Genomic DNA, 23,109 nt, shown 5'->3' with positions numbered 1-23,109 from the left:
TTTTCCAGGAGGCACCTATCCACTCTGCTGGAGAGGAGGCTGAATGTAGATGAATCTGGATCATGCTTTGCTCAGGTAAGAACTCACAATGTCAAACACTGCAAGCAAAATCAGCCTCCCAATGGCCCCATCACTATAAGCTCCTCCACACTCAGTGCTGGGCCAGCTTAGGATTCTCATTCCAGTTTTGCTTTGAGTGATGGAAGTAAGAAACAAGAACCGAATTTTGATCTTACAGAGAGACGTAAAACAGGAAATAAATTGGAGAAGCCCTGAGTGAGATTCATTACCTGAACGAAGCCTCCTACAATTCAAACATGTAAGGCCCATGAAGATGGTATAAAACATTTACCTCACGCCTGCCCAACATGAGAGAAGGGATAAGCAAGAATAAGGGCTGCAGTTGTGATTCTAAGACCACCAGCTGATGGTTGCCTTCCAGATCTTCCAGAACATTGCCAGCTGGATGCTCTCCCATCCTCAGAAGTTTGCCAAGTCTATGAGCTTCAGGAAAGCGTGGTCAGGTTATCTCAAGCCACCTATACCAGCTGCTTGAGCTTAAGCAGCTGATTTTGCCTGGAGCCCATTCAGCAAGTGCTTTCTGGCTCCCTTCCACTGACAGAACTCAGGAGACAGGAACACATGCAAGATGGGAATATCGAGCATCTGGGTATGGTAACATTTTAACCAGCACAGCTGCCGGCAAAGTGAACAGCTGTCTGTTGCCCAGGTCTCCTTTCACAAAGAAAAATGCTCTCTCCCACAGGCTCATCTGCATACTATACAAGTATCTGCTCCTTCACAAAGTACCTTGGCCATAGTTAAGTTTGTCCACAGTGTAAATTAGCCCATGCAATGGTTTGTGTTACCATGGCTAGATTCCTTTGTATATCAACAGCTAACTTGAGTATATTGCAGCATCAAGCACACTAACTTATTTTTATTGCAAGTTTTGTGTAAATGAGCCAGAAAAGAACCTGAGAGGAAACAACACCTAGGAGAATATTCTGTATGACTTTTTAGCATGAACAGTACTGTATATATGTTGGTTTATAACAATGTGATTACCTCAAACTACTTCTTTCCTAAAGAACACAACACCTGGTTTGGTTCTTAAAGCTTAAAGTTGTTTTCCACCCAGTAATTAAGTAACTTATCAAGCAGCTGTCCTATACACAGCCAAAGCCATTGCTTACAAACTGTCTGGGGCCCACTCTGAAGCACAGTGGAAGATCTGGAAGCTTCTTAGACACAGCTAACCATGTCATGTACACCCTGCATCATGCAAGGGAAGCACTACCACAACTGAATAATGTTGGCTAAGACACAGAGAATTCTAGATTTTGGAAATTCAAACCCCTAGAGCAGATCTTGAGTGTGACGTCAATCCCACCTGAGAATGTGAACCGTGTTACAGAAAGAGCAGTGTCAGGTGGGAGAGGAACACCACCCAGTGCTTATCATGAATCTTTCTGGCCTGGAAATACCCTATTCTCATGCCTCCCAGGCACTGCTGGCTTCACCCAGCATGAAATCACCACTAACACTGCCTGTGTCTCACAGTAGTTTATTTCGCTCCAAGGTGCAATCAATTCTTATTTTACTCCAACTCACACATTCCTGCTGGTGATGCCTTTAGGCTCTCCTAGTCTCATGACATCAATGAGAGTCTCTTGCTCTCATTAGCCAACCAAGTTTTCGAACAACTGTGTCTGGGGAGGGAATTCCTGCCTGAGAACATAAGAAGCAACTTCTTCTCTCTGGCTGCTTCACTATGACTTCTATCAAATCCCATTCAGCTTCCCAAGTAAATGCACTTCTGCCTGTTCACCTCCTGCCTCCCCTCCAGCTCAGTACAGCACAGCTCGGAGCATCTCTCAGTTCCCTTTCCACCACGGCAAATTAAACAGAAACCGTGTGCTTTCTACCAGCAGAGAAAAACAAATACATTTGTACTCTGTTTTTTCCATGCTTGGCTAAATACACCTCTGCCATTGTTCCTAATGGTCTGATTTGCAGGAGGAGCAACAGGGAAAAAAAAGTAACCATTCTTTCACCAAACTCCTCAGTATAATGATTCGTTCTTCTAATACATTTCCTGTGTTTTTGAGAATTTTCCATGTTTCAGAGGAAGGTAAATAAATCCTGCAACTCACATGAGTGTTCTATTTTTGACAGTTCTCAAGGATATCAGATTAATGGACAATGTTCAGTACCATGAAAATACTGTGCAAGAAAAGGGAAAAGCCACGCTTCCCAGGAAAATGCCTAGAGATAAAGTGTTCCAGCTTGAAATGTATTTTGCTGCTCTCCTGCTGGCTCTGTGCCTGCCTTCATGTGAGGAGAAAGGATAAGGTGTGAAGCCAGATCAAACTTCCTCTTTTGTCTCCAACAGGACAAGCCACAACTAAGGAAGAGCACTGTAAATAGGTCCTGCATACAAATGCTTTTCAAGAAAGCAGGACAGGCAATCCCAGTGGAAGGTGAGCTCATACTTAAGCTTGGCTGGCCAAATGCCCATTTTCCCCAGAAGTGTTACCTGTCCAGGGATATAGCTGTAGCTGAGTCATACGGACCTTCCCACTTCCCAAAATTTTTCATCATTAGAGCTATCACTGAAGTAACACAAAATCATTTATCCCATTTGTAAAAGCTACAAATAATGTGTTCCATCACCCACAGTTAAACTCCAAGCTCATATAGAACTTTTAATCCTGCTCGTTCAACATGAGGCATTGCTCTGCTCAGAGGATGCAAGCTCCCAGAACTTGTCATGTTTGTCCAGTTTTCATTTGTAGCTTTTTAATGGTAGTCCAACATCTGTATGTCACATTCTCTCTTTAAAAGCATAATTAAATTTTCAAAGCATGCCATATGCCAGAGTTTTCTCAGTTATTGCTAGTTACTGGAATGGACTTCTCCTCTCCTTGTTCTTGGAATGTCATCTCTGTAGGTGACCCAGGAAGGTGCTCACTGCTATGCTCTGGCCACACTGCACTAGCTCATTGGAAAGCTAGTAGTTATTAAGAGCATCCCAATATCCCAGTTAAAGGGACACCACTGTACAGTAAATATGTGCCACATCAGTGAGAAGCAGCCTTACCAGCAAGAGAGAACAAGGGTTGAGAAAGCACAGGCTATAGCAGTAGTGGAGCAAAATAAAAAACAAAACACTAAATGCATGATTATACATTTAGTAAATAACAAATTACCTTCTTCATCTGCCCCAAAATTTCAGGCACCTTTTCTACTTCTAAATCAAGCCAGTCTCCCTCTTCATCCTGAAGAGAGCCTGTGGCTTCTGCTGCATGAGACAGCACTGGCCTCCTCCTCTCTCCTCTCTCTTCCACTGTGCTCTCTCAGGGGAGTGGGATGGCCTAGAGCCAAACCCGTGGCATTTCTTCAAACTATATCCAACCCTAAAATGCCTTTGACCCTCTGACTTCTGCTTACTGCATGATGGGGCTCTATGCAATGTTACAGGGATGAAGTCAACCTGGCCTACCCAAGGTTCTGTAACTGATAGTTTTACTATGCTTTTTAATCACCACATTCCTGGCCTCAGCATCTCTTACAGTCAGCTGAAGAAGCGGTGATAAAACTTGATATATGGTATTAGGAAGAATATTAAATTAACACCTGCTTATAGGAAGTGCTGGAGACAAGACACATGCCCAGATGAACCATTCTTCTGCCTCAATCTGTCAATCCTTATGTCTGAACAAGCAAACTGAGGATTCAGATACACAAAGCACCTAAACAGGCTATTGTAGCAGCAGGCACAATGGAAAGATGTCCATAGGAGTCCTAGAGAACACCAAGACACTGGCTAAGTAGCCGAGATATTTCTTTTTAAATATTCAATTGCGAGTGAATTGGTGATGACTCAAAATAAACAACCTTCTTGTCTCCCTGTGAAAAGCCAGAGCTGTCCCCAGAGAAATCCATGTGGGTGCTTCTTCCCAGGGTTAGCAAGGCATTCTCTACTAGAGTGAAAAGGAGAGAAAGGAAAGTAGAAAAGGAAAAAAAACCCTACATTTTGTTCTACATGTCTGCTACACCATCCCCAGGCCCTTCACGTCAGAGACAAGGGAAATAAAATGTAAATGGGAATTACTAGGGCATAGACTAGTTCTCCTTCTAAATTATAACACTACTTTGGACAGGCACTCCTAATTACTTACTTCATGGGGTGGATATTCCTGCTAGCTCACCTGAGAGAACAAGAGGAGTAAGTACCTTCTGGCACTGCTTCCCCTTCTGTTTTCCAGGTGGTTGCAAATGCTTCCAGTCCCTTAAATCCTTCCCAGCCTTGCAAAAATTGAAGTATTGTCGAGTTTAAGGTTGTAGTTTAAACTTGTCCTCTAGGTGGTGACTTCAGTGGCGATGTGACTGCTGACTAGCTGACACACCCACTGACCAGCCACCACTTCCTAAGTCAAGCCCTCTGCCCAGGAACCTGCTCATCCCATGCTGTTTTTAGCTTGCTTCCCTGCCTGGGCACACCTTACCCATCAAATTAGCCCAAAAGAAGATATGTCAAGTGTGGATAACCCTGCAGCAAAGCTGTTGCATCCTGTTAACATCCTCTGCAAGGAAGCAGAGAGGCTGCAGCTGCCCCTTGGGAGTCTGCATGTGTGGAAAGGCATTTCAGAGCTCTTTACACATTGTGAGTTAATGACTGGTGATTTCATTTATCTTCATTCTGATAATAAATAACAACTCCAACTTAGCACTTGCAGCTGACTAGCCTCCTGCTCAATACTGCCTTTCTCCTCAGCAGAACACAACTGTTCAGGTTTCATTCCTTTGTATTCTCCTATAATTTTAATTAGGCTGAAAACCAAAAGCCATAAGTTAATGCCAATACTGTTGTTCCAGTATTGCCAGTTTTTAATCAGTCTGCATATGCAAAAGTTTATTTCAAATACTGCACTGTCACCAGAAATCAAATCCAACAATTTTACTCTGGTGACCTGAGTTTCATTACCAGAGAAATGATGACAGGGAGAGGCGAAAGCAGAGAACAGGAGCACTCATAAAAGGCCTCACTAGCACAAATACACACACAGGAACACCACCAGCTGGGAAGTCAGCTCATACAGAAAAAAAAGGGTCAAGTACTTTCAGGTTCTAGGGAATTATATTTAAATCAGGGTTTCACTGCATGCAGAAACAGAGCTGCTGGAATCTCTGAATGTGGCTCCTATTAAACGTCTGTTATTAATTGCCCAGTTAGTCATTTCTCTGCTTAGGAGCTGCTGAACTCAAGGGCAGCCCACCAGGCTGTTGTAGCCCTTCACAGTGCATTTCTACTGGTAAGTTATTGGCACAAGGGGTAACTACTCCATCTTTATTACTCTGCATCAAACACCCCCTTCTGCAGCTCCCTGTGTGGCTGGCAAAGGCCGGCGCCCCTGGGCCAGGCTGGGTGGCAGGCCAGGCTCAACCCCTCTACACCCCATACAGCCGGCCCAGGGCTGCACCAGGCCCAGGGGGATAATTTGGTGTCCATTTCCCCTCTCTGCTGTCTCCCTGCTGCCTTGGTTATGGATCTCAGGCACACCTCGGTATGATGTGTGCCCTGGCTCGGGCTGAGCCACCAGGCCTGGCTGAGGTCACCCTGCCGAGCCCCTGCGGGATCAACATCACCCATCTAAACGGGTCACTCTTCACCCGACAGGCTTCACCTCTCTGACCTCCTTCTCACTTTACGGCTTCTGGTCTTTTTCACAAAATCTGCCATCACAAGCCGGTTTCCATGTTGTTGTTCTTGAGGCGGCCCCTGGCAAGCGCGCGGGGACTGCGGAGCGAGGCTCCCTCCTCCCGTGGCCGCCAGGTGGCGCTGGGCAACAGCGCCGAGACCCCGCGGGACCGCGCCCGGCAGCGCCGCCTGGTGGCGGGGCGGGAACGCGCACCCAGCCACGGAGGGGCGCGGGGCCCGCGGGGACACGGGGAGCACACGGGGGGCACACGGGGGGCACACGGGGGGCACACGGGGGGCACACGGGACACAAGGATCCAGGGACGTGGGGACCCCAAGGGCACCGAGGGCCGTGCACACAAGTGCACCCCTCCGTGGGCACGCAGCCGCACGCGTGCAGGACACAGATCCACACACACGTGCACAGACAGAGGGACCCACGCACGCTCCGCCTTTTCCATGCCCCTGGGGCTGCACCAAGAAAGAACAAGAGAACAAAAGAATGAGCAAAAGAACAAGAATGAAAGAACAAAAGAAATATTTTTTTTAAATGCTCTCTCTCCCCACGACCACTACTCCCCTCCCCCCCATCCATCCCTTTTTCTCGATATGGCAAAGCAGTCCATTTAGATGAAACTTTCCATTTGGCCTCCAAGCCTTTATGCAGGATGTTAAGGTAAAGCTTGCCAGTATTTGCTCTTGAGTATCAAAACAGTAAGTTACAAACGCAGGACTCAATCTGTCTCTGAGTTAGCACTACTGAAATGAACCTAATTAAACCAGGAAATCCTGGGTTGTGTGGGATTACACAAAAACCAGTTTCTTTTTCAAAATTTAGAGATAGCACATAGTCATCTCCAAAGACAGCAGTCTGCTGTTTTGACAGCACACTAGCAATAGGTGATAAAATTATGCAGTGGACATAATTAGTTCCTCATTTTTATCCCATCCAACTCAGTTCCTGGATTCCATTTTTATGAACAAAGTTATCTCAATTTTATCATGGAAAACCACATTCTTTTAAATATTTGTAACTTTTTAAGTTCAGCATCGTTTATTTCAGATAAAAGGAGGAGACATGGAGTCTAAATGAAATTTGGATTAAAAGGACTAGAAAAAACTTCTATAAGCACCAGCATTTCAAAGCCAGTGCTGTTGAGACTTTCTCATTTGAGAATGAGGTGGTGGAATTCATCACTGTCTTATTTGAAGACACGTACATTTTGGAGCCAAATTCAAAACTAAGAGCACAATCATAAGTTATCATTTTTTAAAAATTCCATCCTGTTTCTTTTCATTGCTTTCATTCCTGTACTGAAATGCTGAAACCCTGAATGCTAAAAAAAACTCCAGCAACTTCATTTCTGTCAACAGACTGCAAAAAAAATCTTGATAATATTTCATAGGGCTGACACATCCTCATTCTGGTATTATGGCTGTTGAAGACAAATTGTCAAACTCCTACACATTTTCAACATATTGGTTCTGATTTATTAAGCCAGTAATTTTGAAAGCTATCATAGAAGACTAAATTTCATTCAAATTCCTGTTCAGCACTGGGGAAATGGGGAAGCAGAGTTAATGCATTTCATATTATACACTACCCAGAGATTGTGTGCTTAAATAATTTTGAATTAATAGTATTAAATTGTTATTTATTTTGTAGTTGAACCACAAATATGCTTGTTGGCATTCCAGATATGAATATTTCAGGCTATTCTGACTAGGCATGTGTGGTATGCTATGTTTTATTTTAGTTTTCCTTCTGTGGGCAATTGTCATCCCTAGGAGAAATCTGCTATCTGATCAAAGTTGATATGAACTTCAAATGAGATTTTAGAATTTTTTTATGATACTGACTTAAAGCTCCTACTCCCATCATGACTGGTTTACTTTGTCTGCAAGAGCACAAATACCTTATAAATCCTGTACACCAGAAATTATTAATTCTCTTTTTGCCTTTGCTTTCATCTGCCCACTTCTAGGATATAGCTTATGCATGCTTCCTCACCTTAATAAATGTAAGTATTTAAAAAAGGTAGAGCTCAAAATGAAGGAGGGATGAGGATTTTGTGGGGAGCTGGGAATTACAGATTTTAATCTCTGTACTGTCTGGATATCCCTGGGTTTTCCTGGGCAAGCCAGCACCTTTGCTTTCTGTAGCAGCTCTGGGGTGCCAGGCAGTTGGAGCCCTGCTTGCTTCCTTAGAGCACTGTGTGCTTCACACATTATTTTGCAACCACCACATCATGAAGGACAAAATTATTCCCTAGGCATGACTTGGCTCCCTTCTGCTAAACCTTGTTACATACTGAGAAGGGAACATCCTCTCTGTTTGGAACCCATTGCCCTACAAGAAAAATCAGACTAGCAATCAAAAACTTATTATAATCAGAGTATACCAGGCTACACACTGAAGTCTGAAGAGCAGTATCAGGGAACAAGCAAGTCAAATCCAAGTCAACTTTGGGAACTTTGCCATCTTTCCATAAGTTTGAAGAAAGTCTGAGATAAGGATTTCCCAGAGACTTTCAGCAATGAGAGGCACATGGATAAGATATTTAGAAATAGAAACAGACACTCATTATGAAAACTGCAAAAAGTCCCTTTGGTCATATTAAAAGTACCTTTAGATATCTTAATAGTATCCTCATTAGCCTCTTATCTGACTCAGAGAAACACTGCAAGATGCTGTTCTCAACAGAATGACAGCAAATGTGTTACACAGGTTGATGATACTTCTGTGGATGTACAAGTGTGTTTCTTCTCCCTCCATCCTCACACAAGCCTGTAACTTATTACTCATTTTATATAATCACTTGCTGTTACCTCTGCTGCACTGAATACTCAGGAAGTGAAAATGTGTCCTCCAAATACCACAAATGCTAAAGCTCCAAGCAATGGCAACTTGAACATGGAGTAAAACCCCACAGCCTGTACTTCAGGAGGCAGAGCTATTACTGCAGACCACAAGGAATGTAACACCACCACGGGGAAAGAAAATGCCTCCCTGGCTTGGTTTCCACCAGGTGTCAACTTTTATGGGCCCTATTCCCACTTAGCTACTTCATAAAATGCTCTCAAAGTTAGAATCAGGCTCACAGTCAAAAGAGACAAAGTCACAGCAGCAGATGCTGTGTAAGTCTTGCTGATACAAGACTTTACATGTGCCTGTCAACTACAAAAAGCAGTGGAGAATAGAAGATATAATAAACATGGGATTTTCCCTCCCTGCATCATCCCAGACATACACATACTTGCTTAAGTGCAGCACTAAAAAACCTAGAGGGGGAGGAATGGTAATTGCAAGAACCTTTGGGAATTTAAAAAACTGACCTCAAAAGACAGGGAGCAGGGCAGTTCAGCTGGCTGCTGAAAGAATAAATAGTACATCAACAACTGAGACTGCTAGGAAGAATTGCTATTCATCTGCATCCAGGAGAAGGAAAGTTATGCTGCCCCTAGGAGAGAGGGCAGAGAACAGACAGAGCACTGAAAAGAAGAAAATCCTTACACTTCTTGCAGTTAATTATTTTCACATGCATTAACTCATTTTCAAATTTTTGTTGAGAATATTGAGTATATGGGTGCAAGGCAGAGGGTAGTAAAAGGAACAAGACTCTCCTCATTTTTATGCTCTCAGAGTTGAGACTGGCTCTGTTTTTTCCTGTGAAGAAGGATTCTGTTGGCAAAGGCACATTAGCTTCTGTCCTACTCTCAGAAAATTCCTGATGCTGTGTTCTGGAGAAGGAAAAGAAAAAAGGGAAAAGGAACCATACAAAGCATGCAAGCTACTTAAATCCTTTTGGGCTCCAATGCCTCAAACATGAGATCTGAGTGCTGGAAATCTGGTCTTTCAATTGCATCAACTCTGACACCCAGGTAGAGGCAATAAAGAAATTTCCATGCCAATGATTTTAGCACAAAATAACAAGTAATGCCAGTAACTCCAGTTTAAAAAAAAAAAAAAAAAAAAAAAAACCAGCACATGCACACACACACACATCTGCTTTCTGTAGAAAATCTTGATGCTTCATTACAAAGCTTCTGGCAGAGAGCTGAAAACTTCTTGGGTTTTCAATGAACCTTGGAGTTGTTAAGTTTAATGGTGTTCTAGTCATGTTTGGGGACAGAAGTTTAGGTACCATGGGAGTGGAACTTCCTGGAAGAAAGCTAAGACATTCAGGCAATTTCTATGGCTGGAGTTAGAAAGCGTTTTTAAGGCATCACCTTTCATATTCAGGCACCCACACCAGAAGCTGGGTGTTTACATCCCACTCCTGACCCTTTGCTGCCTGCAAGGATTTCTGCAACTTTGCTTCACATTGATGTACCCACAGCAGAGTGCCAAGGATGTTGATAGTTTAGCACCTAGTCACATTCTATTTCTGACAGGTTAAACCCAAGGGAGTAAATCACTGTCATGTCTCAAAGCACTTTCTTTTTTTCCTTTTCTGTTTCCCATGTCTATTTTGACAGCCAATGAATTATTCTGCCTATTCTGCTCTCAGCCTAACAGGATGCATTGTATGAAAAAGTTACAGCCTGTCACAATCCTGAAAATAATTTGCTGGGTATCATTTTACTCCCCTTGACTATTCAATGTGTTTGTCTCAAATCATTAAATAAGGCAAAAATAGTAAGTATTTTTGCTAACATTTAAAAAGTTGATGGAATCCAAGGAGCTTTAGCTATTCTTTCAATACAACTAGTTTGTTTTTAAAAATGTTAATTTATCACATATCCAGCTGGAGACTAGTTTATCAGTTAAAGCTGGAAACCTACTCTCTTATCAACACAAAATGCTTCAAGAACAGAAAACAAAAACAATGCTGTAGGATGCAGTAGAAAGAGCAAGGAGAATTTAGGTGGAGCGATAGTAAGTCAAAATGGAATTTGGCAAGCACACTAGAGCTCAACAGCAATTCAAACTTATTGATCCCAAGTTTCACTTTACATCTTCTACAAAATATATTAAATAGGAACAATGTCAACAACAATAACATGATTAACTAAAATAATTCAATACCCAAAGTCGTACAAGGTCAAACTTAAGAAAGACAGGTGGAAAATCACAGAATTTCAGAATATTCTGAGTTGGAAGGGACATACAAGGATCATTGAGTCCAGCTCTTAGGTGAATAGCCCATACAGAAATCAAACCCACGACCTTGGTGTTATTAGCATCATGCTGTAGCCAACTGAGCTAATATTCATTTTCATTCAAAACTAGATTGCATAAGGTCTTGAGCAACCTGGTCTAGTGGGAGCAGAGGTGGGACTAAATGATCTTTAAGGTCTATTCCAATCCCTTAGCGTTCTGTGATTCTATGATAAAACCTAAAGCCCCATATGTAACAATATATTTTCTCCAATACTTTACTTTTATTTCATTTTTTGCTTTTGAAATCAGAGAGAGGAAAACAAGTAGGTGCTATGCAGTTAATTAAGCTCTCCTGTAAATTAATTTACTAGGAGATTGTGTGTACTAAAACATCTTTTCTAAGGACACAGAGGGCTGTGTGCAAGTTTAAAATCATTAACTATTGTTATCTGATAACAAGCCCCAAACCTGTGACATCCAAGTTTATTTAAACTGAAAGGATGACAAACATGAAAGGCAAGCACTCCTACTCTCTTTTCAGCCTTCCCTTCATTGTACCACCAGCCAAAAGGGTCTTGGACTCTCCATAAAATGTTTGGCAAACAAAGGCCCTGTTAATTGACAAGCTATTGCTTTTACTGCTTCCTACCACAATTTGTAGGAATCTTTTAGACTCAAATCAATTCTGCACACAAGCCTTCCCACGAGATGCCACACGCATTCTCATTTGAAGCCACTTACAAGAACTGCTACAGCCTCTCTCATAAAACCTTTGTCTTCACTGGGCACTTCTGGAACCACGTGCAAGCTTTTCATCCCCTGATGGACAGCAGGTTCCTTTTTTGCTTGTTTGCTTACTTTAACCAGGTTCTTTGTTTTCTGCCATCTTACTGCTTTGTTTTTACTTGAAGATAGATCCTTGCCTTTGCAAGGAGTGAGTTACAGCAGAGATGTTTGCAGTCCTCATTGCACCCCAATGCCCATAAAAAATAGTCCTCTCATCAGAAGCTGCCTGTTAACAGCTCTCCTTTATTGCTAAAGCTCAGTCTAGTTAATTCTTCTTTGTCAGTAAGAATAATCAATCTCAGCCTGTTAATTAGGAAAAGTTTAACAGAGAACAGACACCTGACAGCATAAGCTCTGTTCCTTTTTCTTTCAGGAACAACAGCAACCTGCACTCGTGGTATAAGCCCTTATTATCGCCATTTAAAAGTGGTCAGCATTATTGTTTTCTTTATATGCTTTAGGAATGCAAAATCCGCCCTGCTTTGTGTATTTATTTCCTTTAAATGACAAGAAGTCCTGGACACTTTTTTTCTGTACTGCAATGCCCTGTTCAGGAGTATTGTTAATCAGCATTCATTTTGGCCACTCAGGTAGCCAAGAAGCTTTAAGTCTTTCATGGCTTCTAGTGTCACTTAATTAATTCACTATCACAATACCATCTTTGATCATAAAACTGGAAAGACAGTCTCTGTCTAAACAAGAGCATTATAAAGTTAGAGCACTTTCCTCCAATTCCTCAGCATTTCTACCCTCATTTTCTAACAGGAGAAATTCCCCACAGAAATCTGCTAAATCATGCTTTCATCTTTCTTCACATTTCTTTTTCCTCATTTTTTTCCTCTCAGGGACAGAATACAGGTCTTTAGAGTATAAAGCACAACATGCTCATACATGTCATCTCAGAAATAGTAACTGGGTAGTGCTACCTATATGAAACGATGGACAAGGAAGAACAGCTGAGGCAGACTCCTCTGACTGCACAGCCAATGGAACAAGGACCATGCTGAAGCATGGAAGGAAAATTTGAGCTGAACCCTGAAGAGTAGGAGGGGCAAGAAAAAAGGCTTAAGGAAGAAAGAAATGGATATGAGAAAGAGGCTGTGTGTTCTGAGCCCATGATCCTTAAAGAGTATTCTATTCCTTCAGGGAGCTGCTCAATACCTCTATTCCCTTGGGAATGCACCCAAACAGGGCACAGTCTCTCGCTGCATAGAAAGACTCATTTGATCCCCACCAAAATTAAAAGTATGATGAAGGGCTTCTGCAGCCTGAGCTGGGAACACACTCTGAGTAGGTGAGCTAGGAAGCCCTGCAGGTAGAAGAGACATAGGATGAAAGTCAAGTATCCACAGAGGGAGGAAATGAGACTTTAACACAGAAAATTGTTTCTGAAATTCTAAGATCTTAAGTGCTTATGAATAAAAATTATTTACACTGAATCATGCCCACTTGTACTGCTATGCCACAGTCTACTTCTATTTCAGAAAAATTGTTAATATTTTTAGTATTTATTTTTAACTTTGCTTCTTGACTCCTATTAAAATAATTTTTAACTTTTTCTCAGAGGTGTGTTTTTTGAGAGAAATCAGAAAAAAATATTTTAAATGGCTATGCATGTTGATAAAAGAAAAAACACACTGGTTTTAACCTTTTCTTTTTAAATGTCCAAATTTTTTTTGAAACACTGGTATTTCCAAAATTTAAGGAATTTAATATTTTAGACATGGCCTAGGTAGTGTACAATCCCCATGAAAGCAGGTATACCTTTTGAAGCCTGAAGAAAATCAGATAAAGGAAATATAAATAACAGGAGAATGCCTGTCTCCATGCTGCATTATTTTACTCGCTGAAGTTCAGCACATACCAAGTCCTTGGTCTTCCACACCCACCTTCACAACCACACTTCACCCACCTGCAGGACTGTTTTTTTATTAGGCTACTGGGAAAGCCAAACTCTCTAGCCTTGCAAAAAGCCTGCAAACAAAACTATGGGGTATTCCCAGAGAGACACAGTGACCAACCCTCCACATCCCATTTCTGAGCACTCCCTTTTGCATCTCCATTTGCATCCACCCATAAACCAACCACTTCACTTATGTCACTAACTTTGAAAATGTGAACACTGCTCCTACCAAAAGACCAACTCTTGGCTTTTCCACCCCTCACTACAACTCCTTGTCTCTGTTTCTTAGCCCCAGAGTAAGGGCAGACAGTGTCTGCTGCAGTTTGGAGCTGAATCAAAGCAGCTGAAGTTCATGGAAATTTGGGAAGATCAGCATTTGGCACTGCACTAAGGATGGAAATTTGAATTTGAATTATCCTCAGCCTTCAGTAAGGATACATTTAATTCCGCGTTCCCCTCAGCTTCCCAGTAGGCTGGCGTACCTCCCCCACTGTCTTTTGTGGTGGGAATGTTTTCCAGCAGCTCCCAATACCAGCTAAAGCCAAGCCTTTAAAGCAGTATCAGGGTGCTTAATCACCCAGCTGACTGCAGGGGCAGGATCAGTCTTGGCTATCTTCAGCCATCTCTGGGGCCAGGAGCTGGGTAGGCTCCCCCTCGAGTTAGTGGAGGAAGATAAGCATCTGCAGAGAGTAATCTATCCCACCTCTCTCTCTCCCTGAATTAACTGAAGAGGAGCCCAGATAAGTAGTTCAGATCAGACATATTACTTCTGAATAGCTGCAGCTAGACAAGATTAATTCCACCCTCAGCATCCAAAACACTTACATATGTAGTTTCTCATTACTTATCACAGCTGAAACGTCTGTTACTCATTGATTTAGAAACAGATTTTGCCGCTGTGATTTCCTTTTCGTTGTGCAGAATGTTTATTATTCAGTATTTGTACCCTAGCATGCAGGAATATAAGTGACAAGACATTTCCTGCACACACACAGACCCACAGTGCACCTGCAGACCAGTAGCTGGGCACATCTTGAAACCCTCTGAGCAGTGGTTTAAAAGCCCCTGATGATGATGCAAAGGAGATTGAACAGAGGCTCCTTTTTGACTCAGCCCTCCAAGAGCCTTCAATCCCTGTGCTCTGCTTCCAGCTATTTGGGTTTTATTCCTTCCAAATCATTTTGGAAGAGCAGCTAGGAGGACAGCACTGCTTTTGTGAAATGATGCTGTCTGGGGACCAAACTCACATAACCACCCTGCTGATGGTCGTCCCCGGGACACGTCTCTCTGCAGGACAGACAGACAGCGCAACTTTTCCCACTCCCAGCAAGGCCATAACCCAGCCTCCATTTCCCAAGCAGGTCCGCTTCCCTTCTCCCGGCAGGGGTGCGGAGTGAGGCCGGCGCAGGGCTGCGCTCCCGGCGTGGCGGTGCCTCGCACGGGCGCATGCCTCGCATACCGCAACACGCAGCGCCCACGGTCTGGGCAACAGCGCTCAAAGGAGTCAAAAGGGGCTACTTATGAGTTTGGATACTACCACCTAAAGATAAGCTTCTCCATGGTTACCGCTCTCACGCAAGGTCACTTTCCTGCCAAAACTCCTCTCCTCCCTCCCTAGCCCTGTCTCCTTCCCCCTCCGCTATTTTTTTTTTTCCCAAACGTGCTACATCAAAGGAGAAAATGAAAACATTTACGATAATCATAGTCTGACTATTTTAATGCAGGCTGTAGGAAAGGAAACATGTAAGCCAAGTGCTCTTACTGTGCAAGCAGAAACACACTCTCGACCTCATAAAAGTAGTATCTGAGAAATAACACTTGATTAAAGAAGCCAGTCCTTCATTTAAGTAGGTGCTTATGGTAGGGAAAACAGCCAGGGTTTCTCTAGAACAGGCCACTGGCCTATCACGAAAAGCAGGAACAGGCCAGACAGATGAATTATAGTGAGACAGCTGGGTTTCAGCCGGGGTGCGAGGAGATCCCTATTATCCCATCCACCTTTCCTACACAAATGCCTCTCCCCAGGGAAACTGAGTCATTAAAAGCCAGCTCGTTCACTCCTGACAGGCAATATGCATTGAGTGAGAGGTGATACATTCTCATTTTCAGCAAGAAATCTTAGTGGCCCCAAGGAGCAGCTCACTTAGGAGAGCGGTAATGGAATACAGGGCCTTTCATCTCCGCCTCGCCGCCACGAGCACCGCCTGGCTCGGTAACAGCCCAAAAGTTATTAGATAATGGCTGTTTTCGCTGACCTCCATGAAATGAGCTTGGTGGGTTAGGTCTGGTTTTCAGTAGACAATAGCTAGGACCACAAGTGGTGTTAAACAGGAACCACATTAATGAGTTGAGCACCCAGCAGGTAAGGTCCGAGTGAATTTCCCAGGTGCAGCCATGCCATTGCTCTCTCTGCCCTCCAGGGCCATAGAACACATAGGAAGCCCTGCAACTGGCCAGTCTGCTTCACCCAGATGGGGACCCCCAGCTCCCAGGATCCCATTTATGTCCTTATTTACACAAACAATGTGTTAAAAACAAATAAACAAACAACAGCCATTTCACATTCTTTGGGAGCTCAGTAGGATCTAGTCGGCACCATTTGGAGCTGATAATACCACAAACCTGACCTTACCAAAGTGCTGTCCAAAAATGTGTTCCCACGGTCCTGATCTGAAGATGTGTACTTACTTCTGGGTACATCATTTTGCAACAACAAAATCACTTTATCTAAGTAATTCCTCATTTTAATACATTTAGTGAGGTCAACCTTAGCAGATCAACCCTACATCTCTCCAGGAAAACAAACCACAGCCATCCCTCTTTACTTTCTTCCTGTTCAGTGGTATCTGTAGTACTAAGTTTGAGCTACCCCTGGGACAGTGATGGTCTGTGGACTCCAGAACTCTATCATTTGAAGAGCTTGCTCCCAAGAAAATGCAGAATTCACGCTGAAGTGAGAGTAGCTGGATACCATGTATAAAGTATAATATCCCCGAAGTACCTTAGCAACACTTTGTGCTACTTCCTATGCCAAGTTTCCACAAAAGACTGAAATTCCAGAAAAAATATAACTTGGGTTGAAGAGCTTCCATCCATCTGTTAATGCCTGCACAAATTACAGCACATCACACACAAGCCTGTTTCTATCACCTTGCATGAATAGATAGGTATCTTCAAATAGACATCCATCCACCAATTGCTTAGATAAGAGATTCACTGAGGACTCATTCCCAAAAGGGATGCAAAGCAGGCAGCAAACTGTTATCACAGCCCTGAGAATGCCCCCTTTATTTACTTCAAATTTAAATCACATAGGAATAAGCACAGTTTCCATTTCTGGGGGAGACTGGCAAGAGGGTAAAAAAGGCTCTGCAGAAAGACGGAAGGAAGGTCTGGTGTGGCTTACACATTGATGCTCTTTAGCTGTCAGAAAGATTCAAAAGGAGAGCTGGACATTTTAAACAGATGCCATTAACATCCAAAACAATCATGGTGTCTTTCTTGGAAGGGTAGTTAAGTGGTTTTAAACTTCTTACTCTCAATAGTTGATGCATTCCCTTCTCTAACACAGCTGAGACTGGAAACTCTCAAGGTCAGATCTTCAGGTGTGACCCTTTATTCTTTTATTTCTTTACACTGCTCTCCAGTGTAAAGGTACCTCCCTCCAATGCTCTTCTCTGCACAGAAGCTTCTGACAGTCAGAGAACAAAGGAAAGTTGATCAAGGAGATGCTGGTACACCATTAACTGGGCAATAGGCAATGTCTGTACAGTACTTATGAAAGAGCAAAGCAGACCCAAAAAGACTCAAGCATGTCTCCACAGACTTCTCAACCATTCAGACCTGCCTTACCCTGAGGACCATAACAAAGGAAAGCCAGAGTGTAAAGCTGCTGCTTTACAGCTGAAGTGAGAAAGGGACCCACCAAGTACAGAGGGAGTTCTCAGCCTGAGACTGAAGGCATTCAGCAGAGCAGGAGCCCAGGGCATATATCACTGTGACATGTGTGATGTTTTCGTTATTACAGGATTAAAACTTTTTTTAAAAATTACCTTAGCACCCTGATCTCCGCAGGATCCGTGATGACTTAGTGTAAATTAATTTTGCAGATTACCAGGAATTTTTTCCCCACAGAACAGTTCAAGTACTCTGCAGCAGCTTCATTAAATCACTGTATGTGTAAAGTTACATCAATTTTTGAAGTCTATCATTCCCTCCTCCTTTTTTGATTTTATTTTAATGATGCAGGAGAACTGTATCTGGTACTGACTAATTTCTTGGCATTCTACTGAAATGTATAGCCTTACATATTTTGCTGATAACCGGCCCACAAATTACAACAAAAGCAGCGATTTGAACTTTGTGTTTTGCTCATCTCACAGATTACAGAAAGGAAGCCAAAGCTATCCACCCCAACTCATACAGCATTATCTTTTAACTTAATGGAAGTGAAAAAGAAGTCTGCACTCATTACTCAAAGGACACAATTATTACTTCCTCTCTATATTGTTGCTAGTCAAGAATAAAATCCAGGATATGACCTTTTCATCAAGCATCAAGCCAAAAATCCACCTGGGACAGCCACAGGAGGCAACCCTCATTCTTTCACTCAGTAATTCAGAGCAAAGGCCCTTGTTGTATCTAGTTGAAAGGAATCCTTGGAAAAGTTTGGCTTAAGAAGCATCTAATAAATGCTGATCAATAGATGAAGGCCAAAAAGATTTCTGTCTCCTCCTGCATGATCCTATCACAAAAAAGGCACCGCTAATTCAACAGATCAGCCCTCTTCCAAATAACCTGCTCCACCTGCATACAGTGGAAAAGATTATAAACTCAAATTGTGAGTGATACAATGTATTAATGCCATAAATTCTCAACAGAGACCTGAATTCCAAGAGAAGAAAACATAATAGTGTGGGATTCCTTATATTTTTTGCTTTGTTATGGCAATAATAATGTGCCTTTTGAAGTTCATACAGGGAGATACAATGCCAAAAGGCAAATACTTACAATACAAGAGCACTTGGTACATTTATTTCCTTCAGGCCTAAATTCTTCTCCTTCATTGTAAAGTCTCCCTTCAAATACACAACCTGGAAAACAGCATTTGAATAAGTTTGGCTCAAGGTAGAATGCTGAGTTTTCTCCCTAACACTCCCCACCATACAACAATATGAAAAGTAAATCGTACCATCGTCTCCAATACAGAATCATGGAATTGTTTCAGGTGGAAAAGACTCCCAAAATATCAAGTCCAACCTTGGACTGATTACTATCTAGTCAAGTAGACCATGTCACTAAGTGCCACATCCAGTCATTTCTTGAGCACCTTCAAGGATAGTGACTCCAACACCCTGGACAGCCCATTACAAGGTTAAAAACCTTTTCCATGCTGAAATTCCTCCTGGTATCATCAGGGGAGACTGAACCTCCCTTGGCACATCTTGACACTGTATCCCCTTGTCCTGTGACTTGTTGCCTGGGAGAAGAAACCAATCCCCACCATGCTACAACTTCCTTTCAGGTAGTTGGAGAGAGAGGATCATTTCAGAAGAAAACAAATCCTGAACAAATCCTTGAGAAACCCTAAATGTCTTTTGTGGGGAGGAGGTGGGGGGAGAGGGGGAAAGCAAACATCCTTCTACAGCACATAAATATGCAAAAATGAAGTTGAGGCAAGTCTCCCATTAGAATTGCCTTTAAAGCAGCTTTTTTGGCTGTTTGCTTTTTAATAATTCATTCTTACTCCCTGAGTTTATACTAGATATTAGCAGATATTATAACTAATCAAAATATAATAAATCCATTATATCACAACTGGAGCAATGCTTACCTTCAAAATCACTGATAAAATCAAATTAACCTAAAAAAATGGCAATTTGCCACTGCACTTCACAAAGGCAAACCCATTCTCACTCCCCTTCATAAGTTAATCTCCTTTTTTATGATTACTCTTATCCTTCCCTTCCTCACAAAATCATGGTCATCGGTCATGCAAACCCACCTTACAGACCCTCTAAAAATGACACAAACACACCTGTGAATATTAGCACAGGATATTGCCCCTGCATCCCCTGGTCTGCATGTCCTCTGCTAAAGCATATTAAATAAATCTTGTGTTATATTGATCATTGTGAGTCACCAGCCCACATTTTAGTAAATTTTTGAGTATAGCAGATAAGTTAGAGGCAGCCTCCCAGCCTCCCAGGTGATGATGAGTATCATAAGAAATACAGCTGCACATGTAGAATAGCATCCTAACCATGAAATCTCACCTGGACACACAGGACAACACATTCCCCTGAGTTTGGAAGGGTTTTTGCAGTGAACAACACACTGTACTTCTGATTCTACTATCACTCCTTCCTGGAAAAGAAGCAGATAAGACACATTCACTGTTAGCATTGCGGTTGCTTTAACAAGTAAAAATTCACAATTACATTCAGTAGAATTGAAGCCCAGCACATGCTGAAAAGCATTGGCTTTCAAAACTTCTTTTCTTTCTGTACCTGCTGCCTGGTATGAGGATTCAGGTTAATCCACACTCAAAAGACCCACTTCAGTCTCCCTGACTCCAGACATGGGATTTGCCTTAAAATGCATCAGGTAAAAAAACCAAGTATCCTCTTAGGGAAAGGAATCCTGCTTTATCAGGAATCCTTAACCTCAGTAATCTGCCATGCAGCTCTGGTGAAAACAGGCCAGACACAAGGCATTCTCCTCCCTCTCCTATTGGAGGAAAATGGACTTAGTAAGCAGATAAAAGCATCTTGTTCTGTAGAGGGGAGACACTTATCTTTGATATTTTTCCTGATAAGTATTAGTGAATTAACATTTCCTGTACTTATTCGAGAAGTCAAGAGTCCTGAACAAACCTGGGTGTGAGGATCTATGCATAAAAGCTGCTATCTTTTTTTTTACTTACAGCTGTTTGAGGCAAGGCCAAATTGTTTTTTAAATGTGTGGATCTAGGGTAAACAGAATCACCCAGTTTTGCATTTTGACACTGAAACAGGCAATAAAGAATTGACCATTTCATGCAACATATTGATGTAGTGAATTTCTTTTCATTAGGTGCAAAAATACAGACTACTGGTCAGTTTCAGTCATCTCAGTGTACTTATTTTCAAAAATTAATTGGTTTCACAGAGCAGAAGTTTTAGAGAAAAAGAGAAAAAAACCCTTGAAACTCTCATCTCCTCTTAGTAGAAGCTCTTCATACTCACAAATCTCTTCGCTGCCATTCTTAGTAGCTGCCTGAGTGTTACTGTTAAAACCAGATCAAATTGTCAGCAAAAATGGCAGACTTATTTACAGACATAAGCTAAAATTGCCTACATAATTACTTGGTTTGAGCCTGACAAGCAACAATCTTGAAAATGTTATGTTTGCAGATAGCCAAGCTACCAAAAATACCACTGTGTTAAGAGTTCAGGAGCCCAGGAAAAAAGATTTCGTTGTGAGTTTTTCTTAAAGAAAGCTAAAACTCATGGACACATACACACAAAAGTGTCCAATTACTAAAATAATTTGTATCTCACAAAAGGGCTTCGAATGCTGAAGAAAAGAGGACTTAATTCAAAGTCAAGACAGCAGGAAATGGCATGGCTGTGTACCTCTCCTTCAGCAAAGTTTGGATATTGGGGTACTCAAGTCATTTAAAATCCATACTTCTGAATATTTGGTTATAGCTGACTGCATCTAAGTGGATTTAAATTACTTTAAATGCAAAGTCCATATTGTGCTTTGGGCATAAAATATTTCAGGTTATTTGGATTGGATAAATGAAGGCTCAGGATTTCCTGGGAAAAGCTTATAACTCAATTAGCACGATTTTTATGACATCCTTACCTGGCACTGGTATGTAACACAGGGATTGCTGGGGAGGTGCCATTTCATGGAGCTGTTGTACGTTTTTCCTTCAAAACTGCAATCTAGAGGATGAGAGAGAAGCCCCTCAGTTCAGCTGAACAAAATCTTGTGGGAGGCTGCTGCTGAGGATCACAAGGTAGCATCCTAAATGCAACCCACCCTCTCCCCTGGGTTAACAGAAGAGGTAGAGCAGAGAGCTGGGATGAAAGAGAAGGATCATGTCCTGGGAGGACTGGCAGCACTGTCCCAGACACCGCTGCTGATGCCCAACTGGCCAAACTCCTTACTAACTCTGACTGGTCAAGAGAAACCAAAATCAGGGACAATTCACTTAAAAATGGATGTCAGTGCTTGCTCTGCATTCAGGAGCTACTTGGTTACTCAAGCACTGGAATGGGGAGAGGGAGAAAAGAGGGTAAAAGAAGAGCTGGAAGCATTCATCATGTAGCTGGGCCATGCTATCTTCATCCATTAACCAAAGCCCTCGGGAGAGCCCTTCAGCAAGCACAGCTCAGCAGGGATGAGCTGACACTGGCAGAGCTACCTCTCCTTAATGCCTTTTCATATTCATGACAGGAAGGATCACCATCCACATGAACTAAAAGCCATCAAGTTCTGTGTGGGTATGGTGAATCTCCTGGAGAGACATTTTGGACTCTCATAGAGTTTGGCTTTATTCATCTTTTTGTGCTATATGACAACTTTGTTAACAGAAAACAGGTTTGTTTACCCGTGCACTGGATCAACCCACATTTATTTTGTGCAAAATGAATTTTCATGGAGCCATTTGGAAAAAAGCAAACACCAAAACAAACATTAATTTTCACTTTTTTGATTATATGTTTCTACTAGTTTCCCTTCCTTTTTGGTTTTCTCTTTTGCCATTTTCTGGTATTTTGCAAAAAAGGAAACCAAAAAAGAAGACAAAGAAAATAATAAAATAACTCACCAGAGAAGCAAGACCAGAAAATACTTATGAAGTAGAAATATAATATTTGTTTAAAAAGAGTTAGTTTATTAATGCAACATAGTTTCTACTAAAAAATAATTCTTTGGAGACCTAGAGTGGTTCCGAGAAAAATTTGGAAATAACACATACCCCATTTTCTGTGGGAAAAATGCCCATTTTCCATTTATTGCTTTTAGGTTGTTTTTTTTTTCCTAGTATATTTTATTCAAAATTAGCTTGATCAAAGAGCCCATGAAACCAACAGGAGTCTTGCCAAAGACTTTGAAACACAGACGTGTACATGGAGCTACAGAATCTCAGAACTACAATCAGTCAAACAATGCCCAGGGCACCATTCTGTTTCCACACCCTACCTCAGCAACTAATGTGTGTCTTTCTCTGCTGTGTAGGGTGCACTGTCCTGCTTTGGAATAAGTTTTATATCCTTCTGAAAATAAAGGCAATTTATCAGCCCTACACCAGTATATCTTTGAGCCTACTGTAAAAAAAAAAGATCAAGAGTCACAGCTCTGAGGTACTCAGGACCTTAAAATCTCCTTAAAATAATTTTGAATTCAACACAAAATTTAAAGGAATCATGATATATAAAGATCATTTGCAAATGTGTTAACTGCCTCCATTTCAGTTCCTAAACAACAGAAGGCTTGTACTTCATTATTTGCAGTAATCAAATTCTTTTTCCAGGATAAATACAGAGCAACACAGGAGAAAATTGTAGATGCTGTGGCCATTTCACTTACCTAAGCTGAAAGAGGTATATTTTGAAAAGA

General features: G+C 41.9%; 1 protein-coding gene across 3 annotated transcripts in view; it reads right to left on the bottom strand.

Moving 5' to 3' along the window:
* The window catches only part of BMPER (BMP binding endothelial regulator), a 148,541-nt gene that overhangs the window by 90,470 nt on the left and 34,962 nt on the right, over positions 1-23,109 (bottom strand). For all 3 annotated transcript variants that reach the window (XM_036406594.2, XM_036406592.2, XM_036406593.2), the window contains exons 4-6: positions 21,349-21,431; positions 19,773-19,863; positions 18,508-18,590 (exon numbers count right to left, since the gene is read on the bottom strand). In XM_036406594.2, the coding sequence (XP_036262487.1) occupies positions 18,508-18,590; positions 19,773-19,863; positions 21,349-21,431 (257 nt within the window). The remainder of the gene's footprint in view (positions 1-18,507; positions 18,591-19,772; positions 19,864-21,348; positions 21,432-23,109) is intronic.

Source organism: Molothrus ater, chromosome 1 (genome assembly GCF_012460135.2).
Source record: "Molothrus ater isolate BHLD 08-10-18 breed brown headed cowbird chromosome 1, BPBGC_Mater_1.1, whole genome shotgun sequence".
Lineage (NCBI taxonomy): Eukaryota > Metazoa > Chordata > Aves > Passeriformes > Icteridae > Molothrus > Molothrus ater.
This window is presented reverse-complemented; position numbering and strand designations above follow the sequence as displayed.